Below are 15,615 nucleotides of genomic sequence, written 5' to 3'. Positions count from 1 at the left end.
GGCAAGTGGCGCATGTGCGTCGACTACACCGACCTAAACCGGGCTTGCCCAAAAGACTGCTTCCCGCTCCCTAGAATTGACCGCTTGGTGGATGCGACCTTAGGGCACGAGTTGCTAAGTTTCTTGGACGCCTATTTGGGCTATAACCAAATCAAGATGGACCCAACGGTCGAAGAAAAGACTGCCTTCATCACGGAGTTCGGTCTATACTGTTACAAGGTTATGCCCTTTGGGTTGAAAAACGCAGGGGCAACCTTTCAAAGACTTGTAAATAAGTTGTTTGCGCCATTCATTGGCAAAAAAGTAGAATGTTATGTAGACGACATGGTCGTCAAAACTCAATTTTCACATGAATTAATACAAGACTTGAAGTTTGTTTTCGAAATTTTGCGTAAGTTTAATATGAGATTGAACCCAAACAAGTGTGTATTCGGTGTGACCTCGGGCAAGTTCCTATGATACATCATTAACCGGCGTGGCATTGAAGCCAACCCAGATAAGGTTAAGGCCATCATAGATATAGGACCACCCTGGAAGTTGAAGGAGGTTCAGAGGTTGAATGGCCGCATAGCCGCCATGAGCCGCTTCATGTCCAAATCGGTGGACCGCTGTCTGCCGTTCTTTAAGGCAATCAAGAGCAAATGGTTCGAATGGACCCAAGACTATCAGCTCGCGTTCGACGATTTCAAGAAATACCTCGCTAGTGTGCCGATCTTAACCTGGCCCGAGGAGGGCGATGTTTTAGAACTGTACCTCTCGGCAAGCGACGAAGTGGTCAGTTCGGTACTAATAAAAGAGGTGGATCGGGTTCAACGACCCATCTATTATGTTAGTAAAGTATTGTAGGGAGTAGAGACGAGATACCCAGAGATAGAAAAGTTAGCATACGCGCTGGTAATTGCAGCTCGGAAGCTCCGCCCGTACTTCCAGGCTCACACTGTTATTGTTCTCACCGACAAACCTCTGAGGCTAGTCTTACTTAAGCCCGAGGTCTCTGGCCGGCTGATGAAGTGGGCCGTTGAGCTCAGCGAGTACGGCCTCCAGTAAAAGCCGCGAACTTCCATCAATGCCCAAGCCTTAGCAGATTTCATTGTCGAGTGCGCATTCAACTCCGAAGTCCCCAGGCCGGTTGAACACAAGGCTCCCAGCTCGGGTGACCCCGAAGCTCTCAGGCCAGTCGAGTTCGAGCCCCGTGAGGTAGCAGCCTATGTGGCATCTCTCCTAGTTCGGCCAAGCGCAAGCTGGGATGAGGAGCCCTGGATCCTTCACATAGATGGCTCCGCGAACCAACAGGGCAGCAGAGCCGGAATAGTTCTGCACGGCCCAAGTGGCACGAAACTGGAGTACACGCTACGCTTCGAGTTTGCGGCATCTAACAATGAAGCGGAGTATAAGGCATTGATAGCTGGACTAGCTTTAGCGATAGAAGTAAAAGCCAAGTACATCGTTATCTGCAGCGACTCCCAGCTCGTGGTCAACCAAGTCACCGGCGAGTACGAAGCTCGTGAGCCAACCATGATCGCCCACTTAGCCAAAGCCAGAGAGGCCCTGCTCAACTTCCAGTCACACTTTATCAGGAAAATCCCAAGGTCGGAGAACGCTGAGGCCGACGCTCTGTCTAGATTAGCCAGCGCCAGTGGCATCACCATGAGAACTGTGTACATAGAAGACTTGCCTCGGCCTAGCATTCTCGGGGGGGGGGGGGGGGGGGGGCAGAGGAGGTCGCTCCTGTCGTTTAAGCAGAGTCGAGCTGGATTGACCCGCTCGCGAGCTTCCTGCTACACGGGACCCTCCTTGCAGATCACAATGCAGCCAGAAGGGTGTAGCGCCAGGCAGCCAAATACGTCATGATAGACGAACGACTGTACTGGAGATCCAAATGCTCCCCTACCTGTGTTGCTTGCGACCTACCGAAGCCGAGCTCGTACTCTATGACACTCATGAGGGGTTGTGCGGCGGGCACTTGGGGGGCAGGGCCCTCGCCCAGAAAGCACTTCGACAGGGGTATTATTGGCCAACAATGAAGGCAGATGCTATTGAGCTTGTTAGAAAATGTGACAAATGCTAGAGACACGCCAATATTCACCACAAACCCGTTTCCGACCTCAAGTATCTCACCAACCCGTGGCCCTTTGCACAGTGGGGCATCGATCTACTCGGGCCATTCCTGCCAGCAACGGGCGGAAGGAAGTTCTTAGTAGTAGCAGTGGACTACTTCACCAAGTGGGTGGAAGCTAAACCCCTTGTAACGATCACAGCCCGGAACGTCCAAAACTTCTTTTGGAAGAACATCGTGTGTCGTTTCGGATTACCTCAGGTATTGATTTCTGACAACGGCAAGGAGTTCGAGGACATCAAATTCCAAGACTGGTGCCAAGACATGGGAATCCGACAGAATTTTACTTCAATCACACACCCTCAAGCAAACAGTCAGGCAGAAGTCACGAACAGAGCCATCCTCTACGGACTAAAGGCACGACTGGACCGAGCTAAAGGATTGTGGGTAGATGAACTACCCAGTGTTCTTTGGGCCTACTGGACCACAGAGAAGACCGCCACGGGAGAATCACCCTTAAATCTCACCTACGGCACCGAAGCTGTGATTCCCGCAGAGATCGAAGTACCTACGCTGCGACTAGAAGCATACAGTGATCAGACAAACGAAGATGAGCTACGTACCAACCTCAATCTACTCGACGAAGTAAAGGACCTCGTGTACATCAGGACCGTAGCCTACCAGGGTCAAGAAGCGGTACTATAACGCCAGGGTCAAGAAGCGGAACCTCCGCGTTGGCGACCTGATCCTTCGTAAAGTTATGGTACCTGAGCCCGGCGCTGGCAAGCTCGGGTCCAACTGGGAAGGTCCTTATCGAGTGAAACTAGTGCTCGGGGAAGGAACGTATGAGCTCGAGACCCTCGAAGGGAAACAAGTACCTCAGGCATGGAATATTGTCAACTTAAGATAATACTATCTATAAGAACTGAGTAGGCCAGGAGCCACTCCCAAAGCTTAAGGGCCAGAATACCGAGCTAACATGACCTCGACACAACAAGACCCAGTCGCCTCTATGGCATGGGCAGACTCCGAGAGTGGGCCATGAGCCACTACCCCAGCCTAAGGGCTAAAACGTCGGGCTAATGACAGGACCTCGACAGCATACAAGACTTAGTCGCCTCATCAGAATGAACTAAGTACTTGCAACGCCCAGGGTGCAGACGGTTCAGGCGCGAACCCTGTAACGAATAGCCCGCCCTAGCATGCAACAAGTTGAACCCGTTAAGGACAACTGATGTCAACTAAACCCGAGTGCAGACAGGTCAGGCATGTACCCTACTATGTCACTCGCCTCGGTGTACATAAGGCTACCCCTACTGAGTATCGGAATGCAGTACGGGACCGCGACAGCCGAGAAGTCCTACTTCGGGTACGTAGCTCTAATAGCTCGGGTGTTGTGATCGCCTTAGCAAAGATAAAGAGTGCACACCACACTTAGGAGAAAAAGAAGAACTTTCATTACCACTTCAAAAAATAAAAATAAACAAAAAAATGAGCTAAAACAACTTGGAAAGGTTCGACAAACACAGGGCACAACCGCCCAACAAAAGACCTTTGAAAGACCGGGTTTATGGCACCCGAAAGCCATCAGAAGTCCAAGAAGAACACCGCCTCCTCATCCTCATCCTCCGGGGAGTCAGGCTCCTCTTCCTCCGCTTGATCTGCCGTCTCATGAGATAGGCCCTTCATCTGCCGTCGAGGTTGAGCCCAGAGAACTTCCGCACCGACCACCGACAGACATTAAACCCGGAGCGGTATGAACTCGAGCCATACTCCACTTGAAGGTCATGGTATTCCTGGGAGTCTTTGAAGTCCCAGACCGCCTTCTCTCGTTCAGCCTCCACCATCTGGTCAAAGTTTTGAGTCTGATCTAGAAGAGTGGACTCCAAATCCCGTACTTGCTGCCGGAGAAGCTCCCTCTCCGCCGCCACCCTCGATGACTCCTCCCAGTAACGCGTGCTCTCTTCAGAAAGCCGGGCAATTTGAGCCTCCTGGTCGCGGACGAGTAGCTCCTGAGACTCACTCCCCTTGCAAGTGTGATGGAGCTCACCCCGGATCCTGTCGAGCTTGCCCTGAAGCTTCTTATTAGTAGCGCGCTAGTCGAGAGCGTCGACGCGGTGGACGCGCGTCTGGAGAGCCATGGCATGGATGGCGGTATTCACCTGCCAATAGAAAGGAAGATGAGAGAACAATAAAAAAAAGAAAAATGGGAAAGGAAGAAAGGCAAAAATCATTTACCACCATGCAGTGGAAGGAAGCGAACGCGGCGAGGTCCCCGGGCTCCATATTCCCCCAGTGAGCGACCTCGTCATTGTTGATCGCCTTCCAGCTCCTCCGACGGGCCACTTGGTAGTCGTTCACCCCCTCCCAGTTCCCCACCGGGAACGGAGGGTAAGGGTGCGGCTGGAGGGGGTTACTGGGAGCTGCCCCCTGCGGAGGGAGCTCGTCTCCCCCGACACCAGCCCCACTAGTTCCCTCAGGCGGAGGGGTCGGGATGTCAGACGGGGTGAAGGTTAAAACCGGCTCGGCGGAACCGAACTCAGTGCCCCCCGAAGGGGGAGTCTGGTCAGGGCGTGATCTCTTCACTTGGCGCCTCTGGTTGCTTGAGAGAAGACGACGCGAGTTGATACCAGACATGATGGCTACGAAGAAGAAACCAATGTTAGTTTGGTAAGAATGAATTATATATGCATGTGAACACAAATGTCGTGACAAAAACCAGGAGGCGTTAAAGGACAACCTACCTGGGCTCAGGCCAGCCTACACGAGCTTCTCCTCGGCCAAGTAGTCCAAACATAGGAAGCCTACCGACGCCCAGGATAGCATCGTTTTCCGAGTTATGGGGTCCAGCTCGGCCCCGGGGTCCTGGATGGCGCCCCTCCAAGAAGTTGGGAAGGGCCACCCCTCGGGGTTACGAACCATAAAGTAATTCCGCTTCCAGGCGGGAATCTTATTCGGTAGCCCATGCAAGAGCTTATAGCTGCGGCGGGGGGAGAGGTAGTAAAAGTGCCTCTCCGGTGGAATCCCGGGAGCGGCATTTTTTATACAAAGAATAGAAGCAAAAATATCAAGGTTCAAGGGAAGACAATACTCATGACACAAAGATATAGTCCCAACTATGTTCCGAATAGCGTTGGGATGAAGCTGGTCAATAGTGACATTGAAGTGGTTTAGCACCTCCACTATCAAGGGGTGCAGAGGGAGACACAAACCAGCATCGAGCTGTTCTTGGTAAATTACTCTGTCATTGGGGCCATGCTCCCACGGAAAGTTACAAGTGGGAAGGCAGTAGAGGAGGTCCCTAGGGAGGTGGAAGTAGCTGATCAGAGCCCTAAGTCTCCCCTCTGTCATGGAGGAAGGGCCAAAAGTATCGGGCTCCCTTCCCAGCGAAGTGGAAGCTCCTTCTCTGGAGAACTCCCTAGCCTCTGGAACCTGCTCCCAAGTTCCCCCCGAGCTTGAGGGAGCATTATCATCATCTTGGTCATTGCTGTGGTGACGGACATGGTACGAGTATCCCGACATGACTGACAATAAGCGAGACTCACCGAAAGGAGGCGGGATGAAATAAGTTGAGGAACTCGGGTAGGCTTGACAGGTGCGCGAGCTCAGAATCCAAAGACAGCAAGCTGGAGTTAGGGGAAACGAGGCCCAGAGGGCCCCCCTATTTATAGCCCTAGTGTCTCTGAAGCGACAGCCCAGATCTAAGCTGGTCCAACGGCTCGCAGGTGTGCTGACCGCTCGCCTTCTGAAGACTGAAGGTGATTGACGGTTCCCTGAAGCGACGACCCAGATTTGAGCAGATACAGTAGCTCGTGGGCGCACTGACCGCACGCTTTCTGAAAACCAAAGGCGATTAGCGGCACGCCTTGCATGATTAAGGCAATGACAGATGCACAACGCTCGAAATTGAAAGTCACTTCTGCACATTTTGGGAATCCAAAAAGTCAGAAAAGTCAAAAAATTTCTTGATTCTCGCGGACGCATTTAACGCGAGTTGTCAATCAAGTTTGAATTTTGGTAAAATCAGTCCATCACGCTTCATGAACTCCTCGCGCAAAGGCAATGCTCTCAGCACAAGGAGTGGGGGGCAATTGATGGAGGACGGTTTCACCCGACCTATGAAACAGTGACACGTGGACACTGACTCAGCAGGAGCAATAGCTCAGCATTATAGCCTAGTGCCGGGCCCATAAGGCAGCTCGCTGTATCGTAGCCCACAATAGGAGAAGCTCGCCACGACGCGAGCTCTGGGTTCACCGAGCACTCTCTGAAGGAATACCCCGAGGCAACTTTAGCTCGCGAATGAGCCGCCCGACCAGCATCCCCTTCCCAGGGCTAAGGCACCCCGAGCTGCTTCCGAGCTCGGGGTCCCCTGTCCTTTCCTAATACCCGAGCTCCTCCCAATGGACCTCGGGTCACCCCCAGACAGGAATGCACCGATCCGCCTATAAACACCCGAGGTGAAAACACCCCGGGCCAGACAGCTCGGCTCAGGTTGCCACAGGAAGCTCGCCGCTTACAAGATAGCCCAGCACAAGGTAACTCGCGAAAGGATAGTCCTGCATATCGTAGGAAGACCTCCTGCCCGACCGCCATACCCGACAAATCTGGTGACAGCAGCCATGTCCCCCGTCAGGCAGCATCGTGCCTACCACCTTTAGAGGGTGTCTTACACCTGACAGGCACGTACCCTATGGTGATGGCCCCGTGCGTGCCACCTCATCCCTGCCAATAACGACTGCGGTAGGTTGACAGTGGCGGTTATACCCACCTTGTCAGAGGCCAAGGGGCCAGGGGCAACCGATTTCTGCTATAAGGAGTTTAGTATCAAGGAGAACAGGTATGATCTTGATTATCTTCATCCTCAATACTTGCGCTATCTGCACTCTTAGCCTTCATCTTCTGCTTGCTTCTCTTACCGAGTACTAACTTAATCATCGGAGTGTTCCCGCCGGGTAAATCTCCCCGAATTCTCCTTCTTCTCAGGTATCTTTCAGGAGGCACGTAAGTACCAAATAGGAGTGACCGGATTGTGCTACATTAGGTTTCAATATAAATATTAATCTGACTGAAAAACCAAAACCAATAAAACACATTTCATGTAATTTTCAAAGTTGGTCTGTCAATCAGAGAAGCTTCCTCCAGGTTTATGACGATGATCAGAATACATCAAGTCATCACCTGTATTCAAGGATTCCAATCTGCTAACGCCTATGAAATACAAACATGGGATCCTTTGCTCAGCAACAAAAGGATTGAATATTTCTTACATATTCCATGTGGCAATGCATAATGACTGGGAATTTCACAGTTGTGCCAAATCATGAACATGGGCATGCATCCCACAAACAGGATCTCAAATGCCTTGGATTCGGGACGAAAATCCCCAGTCATGAACACATATTCCTTGGCAGATGAAAATCCCCATCTTCATCTCTAATTAATAGGAATTGCACATTTTCACTGGAATTTGCAATTATAAAATGTTAGCAGATGGCCAAAAATAAGAGAACAAAATTTTCAGTGGAGCTCCTAGTTCTAGAAAGCTGACAAGTATTCAAGAACTAGCATCCTATTTAGCAAAACAGAAGGTGTCAACAGAAAAAACTGCAAGGACCCATTTGATTAACCATGCTGGTTGATGAAGGATTTAGCTCCCTATAGAAATGCAAAATTGCAATGTTTCCGCTCCTTCTGTTGATCCCAAGCATTTTGACCCTTGAGTGTAGTTAATTAAACACTCCAAAGTGTGTATGGGAAGGATATTGCAGTAAAGCATTAAAATCAGAGTATCATATTCTTATTTTATTTATTTTTTGGTATTATTCTCTTTGACCCCTTTTTCCCCAAAGTGCAGGATGTAGGATTCGATTCTACATAACACTGGAATTCATGGATTCTTGAATTCATCAGAATGTAAACTCCATAACCACTTATGTATGAAAAACCTTATTCATGTTTTGTGCACTTGTGATCTCAAGAGTACTCTCCCCTAATGCTATAACTGCTCTAATATGGAATGCCGATGAAAGTAATTAAAATGAAGCCAGCAAGTTGTTTAGAGTGCTTGAAACCATGCATCTACAGATGAAATCCTCTTATTCAAGTGTATTTAGTAATTCCAACCATATATTTTAGCCTCAACAACACAGTACGGCTGTCCCGTAAGGGAAAATTCTTAATTAACAACTAGTCTCTGTAATAAATATTTTTATACACAACACAGTATAAAAATAATTGATTCATGATAAAAGGATGCACTTTGGCTACTAATTAATTACAGAAAACTGGAAAGAAAAAGGAAATGATATCTTACCTCCTGGCTTTCCCAATCTGAGCATATATGCGTAGTGAAAATGAGTAGGGAAACACCAGAAACATGAGCTGGGGAAGACAAGCAACAAGCTTTTCTGTGATGGGTGTTTACTGGGTTTGACAGGGTCACATGATTGATGAGGTTGAATGCTAGCTCCATACGTGTGTTCATATCAACAGCCAGCAAATTCAATGCAACTGAAGTTGGGCCCTGTTTCAAATGAAAAGCAATCAATAAATTGTGGGGACTTGTTTTAATAAAAAACAGTCAAAATCCACATTTAAATTTGCTTTGTTTATGATAGATTGAAAGTAATTAAGGTGTTACTAGGATTTCAACGTTGTGTATAAATTGATTGATGGGTGTGAACGTGTGAAGTTAAAGGTTTATCCAATCAATTCCCACATAAAGATTATATAAGATGATTAGGATTATAATTTGCAAAGTATTAGCAGTGTAGTAAAATAATGATGACATTCAAATAGATCCAAGGTGATAATGATGAAACAATACAGAAACCAATTGGTTTAAAGGTTCTCTTATTTTTATTTATTTATACGCATCTGCAATAAATCCCCTTGCAAAAAAAATTCAAAATAATGCGACAGCAGTGGTGTTTACTGTTAGACAGTTTTGTATGCCCTTAGCTTCAATCATTTTGATGTACTTTTGTTATCTAGTGGAAATAAATAAAGTGCATGTTTGATTCATGTTGTTTGGTTTAATTCTGTGTAAAACCCTAAAACTGGACATTTGTAGAGACTCATGTTAGTTTTAAATGTTCACAGCCGTTGGATAAGTCTGGGGAGATTTATCCTTCCAAGGCTGATACTGGTGTGCCACCAAGTGTTGGGATGGCCTGTCTCAGCCATCAGGGTAAGACCCGAGGCACATACAGCATGGGATTACTTGAATCCTTGAACCGGACCAGATTTCCAGTCTTGCCCTGGACCTTGGAGATAGATGGGCAAAACTGGAAAGTTACACCTGACCCCTAGACTCGATTATGACACTTCACTAGGTGCTGGATCAGCCTGCCTTTGATATGCCAATCAGTGAGATCCTTAGTGGGGATCAAAACCTGGGTATGTAGGGGCAGTTTGAGAATTCATCTGAGTGGGTGGTCATAGTGACAGAATCAGCCACTTTGTCGGACAAAGGGTAATGATCGGGAATGCACTCTCTTTGATGGAAATCAAACTGCCGGCAGTTGATTTCAATCGTTGGAATTTTGTTTTTGCAAGATTAATATATTTACATATATTTGTACGGTTTCAAAATGTTTGCAAATGGTTTTAATTCCCGGGATCCATGTAAGAGAAGAGTGCGGCACTGTTCCTTGCAGCCGAGGGAGAGGTCCTCTCTTGTCGGGCAGTGCTTGATCATTAAGGGCTGAGAGGTTAAGTGTAAGACCATTTAGGAGAATACCTGATGGGTTAATCTTGCACCTGCACACAGTCCCTGGGTTTTTATAAGATGGCTTGGCCCAGGGATCACTTAATGTAAGTGTTGGGCCCATAGGGTTCATACGATGGACTCAAGGGGTTCATTGAGTTTTTCAGTGAATTCGGCTGGGCCTTGTATTAAAGGCTGGGCTGAACCCATGTGGCTGGTGTGTAGATCAATGCTTGGGTCCCACGCCATACAAAGAAGCCCAACTGGGCAGCAGATTGGAAACTAATTAAACACTGAATACTTAATGGGCCAAAAGCCCATTTTGAGGTGGGCTGATATGATCACCCATCAATGGGGCGAATTTGAGATTGAAGTTAGCAAAAAGGATTGGGCTCTTAGCCTTATCCACTCTTAGAGACCAAATTCAAATCAGATTTGAATCTGGTAACCTCCTGATAAGATCAGGAGTAAGCTAACTCTATCTGGGAAAGGGATTAAGATTATCCCCTATCCAAATACTGATTTGGATTGGGATAACTCCTAATTAGGAGATTTTTCTTAATCAAGAAGAAAAGGGAGGAGATTTTCGAATGAACCAAGAGAGAAATAAGATTTCGATCCAAGAGGTTTTGGTAAGCAAGAAGGGTTCCTGCGAATTGAGATTAGATCTCATTCTCTCCAGAAAAGAAAATAGTTCAGCCTTTTCGTTTCTGGAAATCTCCTCCTGCCGCCGCCATCTGCATTGTTGCAAGATTTGATCTTTGCAGAAAAGAAAGTCAAGAAACCAGTTCTTGACATCAGTCTTGCAAGAAAGACTGAAAGAATTAGGTGTTTAGTACATCCAGGGGATTCTTGTGAAGGATCCAGTGTGTAGGACGCACCCTGCTGGTTCTGTTCCATCCACAGCTGTGTCATCTTCAGCGGGGACAGATCTTGGAGCATTCTTTGGGCGTGAACACCAACTTTGGGAGATACTGCTTCTCCGGATCAGGTATAATCCTCCCATTTATCTTTTGGTACAGATCTGATTTGATTAGGGTTCAAGTAGATCCTTGAATATTGTATTCTAAATTCAGGGAATATGATTCCCAGTTGGGAGAACGTAGGAAATTTTTGAAATTCGCCCCACCCATTCCGCAACCTTTATGGCGTCCATTAGATGGATCCTACCATTCTTTCATTTACATCTTACCCATACCCAACTAATTTCAATTTGCATGTAGATGATGTCTATATAAAATAAAAACCGTTGGAAATCTGCCACCAACCAATTAATAAGAACAACATCAATATTAATACTATTGGAGCAACTCCAAGGATCGATGGATTGGAGGAGCTACCAGTGATACATAAATAGTTTAATGGAATTGAAAACATATATACAGGGTCTCGGAGAAGCGAAGAGTCACGCATACCTATTCTGCCAGCTTCAGGTTCAGGTTCACGGCCGATGGGCAGCTCATCATCCTTGCAACTCTGGCAATGATTGAAGCATAAGACAATTGGTGATTTCCAAATCCTCAAGAGATGCAAGACCTTGTAACTCTGGCAATGATTGAAGCATAGGACAATTGGTGATTTCCAAATACTTAAGAGATGCAAGACCTTGTAACTCTGGCAATGATTGAAGCATAGGACAATTGGTGATTTTCAATTTCCTAAGAGATGCAAGACCTTGTAACTCTGGCAATGATTGAGGCATAGGACAATTGGTGATTTCCAAATCCTCAAGAGATGCAAGACCTTGTAACTCTGGCAATGATTGAAGCATAGGACAATTGGTGATTCCCAAATACTTAAGAGATGCAAGACCTTGTAACTCTAGCAATGATTGAAGCATAGGACAATTGGTGATTTTCAGATATGCAAGACCTTGTAACTGTGGCAATGATTGAAGCATAGGACAATCATTGATTTCCAAATAGTCAAGGGATGTAAGACCTTGTAACTCTGGCAATGATTGAAGCATAGGACAATTGGTGATTTCCAATTCCCAAAGAGATGCAAGACCTTGTAACTCTGGCAATGATTGAAGCATAGGACAATTGGTGATTTCCAAATCCTCAGGAGATGCAAGACCTTGTAACTCTGGCAATGATTGAAGCATAGGACAATTGGTGATTCCCAAATACTTAAGAGATGCAAGACCTTGTAACTCTGGCAATGATTGAAGCATTGGACAATTGGTGATTCCCAAATACTTAAGAGATGCAAGACCTTGTAACTCTAGCAATGATTGAAGCATAGGACAATTGGTGATTTCCAAATCCTCAAGAGATGCAAGACCTTGTAACTCTGGCAATGATTGAAGCATAGGACAATTTGTGATTCCCAAATACCAAAGAGATGCAAGACCTTGTAACTCTGGCAATGATGGAAGCATAGGACAATTTGTGATTTCCAATTCCCAAAGAGATGCAAGACCTTGTAACTCTGGCAATGATGGAAGCATAGGACAATTTGTGATTTCCAATTCCCAAAGAGATGCAAGACCTTGTAACTCTGGCAATGATTGAAGCATAGGACAATTGGTGATTTTCAATTTCCACAGAGATGCAAGACCTTGTAACTCTGGCAATGATTGAAGCATAGGACAATTGGTGATTTTCAATTTCCAAAGAGATGCAAGACCTTGTAACTCTGGCAATGATTGAAGCATAGGACAATTTGTGATTTCCAAATACTTAAGAGATGCAAGACCTTGTAACTCTGGCAATGATTGAAGCATAGGACAATTGGTGATTTTCAATTTCCAAAGAGATGCAAGACCTTGTAACTCTGGCAATGATTGAGGCATAGGACAATTGGTGATTTCCAAATCCTCAAGAGATGCAAGACCTTGTAACTCTGGCAATGATTGAAGCATAGGACAATTGGTGATTTTCAATTTCCAAAGAGATGCAAGACCTTGTAACTCCGGCAATGATTGAAGCATAGGACAATTGGTGATTTCCAAATCCTTAAGAGATGCAAGACCTTGTAACTCTGGCAATGATTGAAGCTTAGGACAATCATTGATTTCCAAATACTGAAGGGATGTAAGACCTTGTAACTCTGGCAATGATTGAAGCATAGGACAATCATTGATTTCCAAATAGTCAAGGGATGTAAGACCTTGTAACTCTGGCAATGATTGAAGCATAGGACAATTGGTGATTTTCAAATTCTCAAGAGATGTAAGACCTTGTAACTCTGGCAATGATTGAAGCATAGGACAATCATTGATTATCAAAGTCTCAAGAGATGCAAGACCATGTAACTCTGACAATGATTGAAGCATAGGACAATTTGTGACTTTCCGAAGAAGTCTTGGAAAAGAAGTCACCATATCACATTCTTTGATTTCTACTAGTTTCACGGTAGGAAAGAGAGGGGGCAATTTGATCAATTTGGGACAATCATAGATGCGAAGGTTTTCAAGGCAAGGAAATTCACCTTCTTCTCCCCACCATTCCTTCAAACCACTCATACATGAGAGAGAGAAAATCTCCAGCTTTGGAAATCCCAGCTTCTTATTGTTGTTATCACCATATCCATAAAATTCTTTTCCTATATGTTCCACTTCCTTCATTTCAGATATATGCAATACTTTGAGCGAGGGTAGATTTCCAAAAGGAGGGAGCAATTTGCACTTGTTGCAATTCCTTAGTTGTATTGTGGTCAACATATCATAGCACGCGATCATCATCATCATCCATTTTGGAAAACTTATGCCACCATAATTAACTATTTGGAGTTCCTTCAACCCCATGTGTGGTTTCAAGCCCTCTAGTACACCCTCCATGCTACCTCTTTCATTATTACACCCTCCATAATTAACTATTTGGAGTTCCTTCAACCCCATGTGTGGTTTCAAGCCCTCTACTACACCCTCCATGCTACCTCTTTCATTTTTATCATTCCATTCCAACTCCAACCTATCAATCCGATGCTTATCGAAGAGGTTAGCCTCCTTGGCCTCCTCAAAGTCAGCCACCTTCTCTAGCCCCCTAATACGAATACATCCTTGGAGATGACGTAATTCTTTTAGCTCTCCTATTGTACTTTTGTTGCCATTGCTCTTTTGCATGATCACCTCAAACTTACTTAATGTCCTCAAAAAATGTAATCTCCCAATTCCTCTTATTGGTTTGAAAACATACCACCTGTCATCTCCCATCACTATGTATTGGAGGTTGATTAGGTTTCCCATGTGTATAGGAAATTCAATGAGACGTCTACAATTTTCAAGCATCAAAACTTGCAAATGGTAGAGGTTGCACAATGACTCAGGTAACACTTTAATGCCTGTCCTGTTGAGGTTAAGCAACCGTAGATGTTTTAAGTTGCCAATTGAATTTGGCAAATTGACCAATTCATAATTTTCACTCAAATCCAGTACACGTAGGCATCGGTTTTGTTCAAATAAGTCACCTAGGATATGCCCATCCCTTGTTGACGGCAAAATCAACAACAAAGTTGACAATTCCTTGAATTTACATAATTCCTTCTCCATTGCGTACTGATCTGGTTGGAAGTGAAACATTGATACGTAATGAACCATTTTAAGATTGCCACTGTTGTTGTGATGCGATTTGCCCTCCTCCATCCTAAAATACATGCCTGCCGAAACCGACTCTGCTAAGTCATGCATCAGATCATGTATAACAAATCTGTTTACAGATTTAGAGTACTTTTGAAAAAAGGACCGATTGAACAAGTCATCAAAGTATTCGCCTCCAAGGTCTTCTTCCAGAATGTTAATTCTCTTAGATGAAACAAAACCTTCTGCTATCCAAAGCTGGACTAGAGTTTCCTTATCAAATTCATGGTCTTTAGGAAACAAAGAGCAATATGCAAAGCATAATTTTAAATGTGCTGGCAAGTAATAATAACTCAAACGTAGAGCTGACATTGTTGTCTCCTCTGCTTCAACCTCCCACATCTTACTTTCTAAGACAGATTTCCACCTTTTCGCATCCAGATCATCGTATAGAAGTCCTCCTATTGATTTCACTGCTAGTGGCATTCCTCTGCATTTTTTAACAATTTCCTGTCCAATTTCTTTCAAGCTTGGATGTTTATCACAGATTTTGTCATCAACAAAAGCCTTCCTTTTGAATAATTTCCAGCAATGTTCATCTGGCAAGGTTTCCAAATCAATTTTTTTTATGGAGCTCATAATAGAGGAAACTCTATTAATCCGAGTGGTCACTATTATTCTGCTTCCTTTTTCTGCTGCAACATTAATTGGGACCCTTACCGCATCCCACGTTCTGCGGTCATCGCTCCATATATCATCAAGAACAAGTAGAAATTTCTTTCCCTGTAACCATTTCTTGAGTTCTTGTTGAAGTGGTTCCAGTCGTTCCAATGGTGGTTGTCCATTGGATATCGACTCAAGAATTGATGTAGTTATTTTTGTAACATCAGAATCTTGGGAAACACATACCCATGCTCTCGCATCAAAATGCTTAACTACGTTTTCATCATTGTAAATGAGTTGAGCCAGAGTGGTCTTGCCAATACCCCCAGTACCAACTATTGAAACAACAGGAACTTTTTCCTCATAGTTTTTATCAGATAATAATAGCTCTTTTATATCATTTGCCTCTACCCTCCTACCAAAAATTCTACCATCAACTAAGGAAACATTCTGAGGGCGTGAATCTAGTGATGAAACTATGTTGAGTTTCTTTCCCTTTTCATTGGGATTCCTTCCAACGGATGAGACTGAACTCGCATAGTCGTGGTTCATCTTTTGCTGAATCTCATGCATCTCATTTATGATGCCAGTTATGACAGAAGGAATCTCATGGCGATGTAAAATTTCTCTCATTGAGAGAATAGGAGAAGTATTCGCAGCGTA

At 45.2% G+C, this 15,615-nt stretch overlaps 1 protein-coding gene across 6 annotated transcripts in view; it reads right to left on the bottom strand.

Annotated features, from left to right (window-relative positions):
- LOC104607443 (putative disease resistance protein RGA4) overlaps window positions 1-15,615 on the bottom strand; it is a 33,013-nt gene that overhangs the window by 16,563 nt on the left and 835 nt on the right. The window contains exons 1-3 of one of the 6 annotated variants that reach the window (XR_016085223.1): window positions 11,183-15,610; window positions 8,373-8,582; window positions 7,127-7,519 (exon numbers count right to left, since the gene is read on the bottom strand). Coding sequence is in view for 2 of the 6 variants with exons in the window: in XM_088902621.1 (XP_088758747.1) it covers window positions 11,230-15,585 (4,356 nt within the window). In the remaining 4 variants the exon portion in view is untranslated. Of the gene's footprint in view, window positions 1-7,126; window positions 7,520-7,859; window positions 8,583-11,182; window positions 15,611-15,615 lie in introns of those variants that run through there. The other 5 variants (XR_016085221.1, XM_088902622.1, XR_016085222.1 and 2 more) reach the window with 5 other exon arrangements.

The sequence above is a fragment of the Nelumbo nucifera genome, chromosome 4 (assembly GCF_055504915.1).
Source record: "Nelumbo nucifera cultivar China Antique chromosome 4, China Antique-T2T, whole genome shotgun sequence".
Classification (NCBI taxonomy): domain Eukaryota; kingdom Viridiplantae; phylum Streptophyta; class Magnoliopsida; order Proteales; family Nelumbonaceae; genus Nelumbo; species Nelumbo nucifera.
The sequence above is the reverse complement of the archived record's forward strand: the minus strand, read 5'-3'. Positions and strand labels throughout refer to the sequence as shown.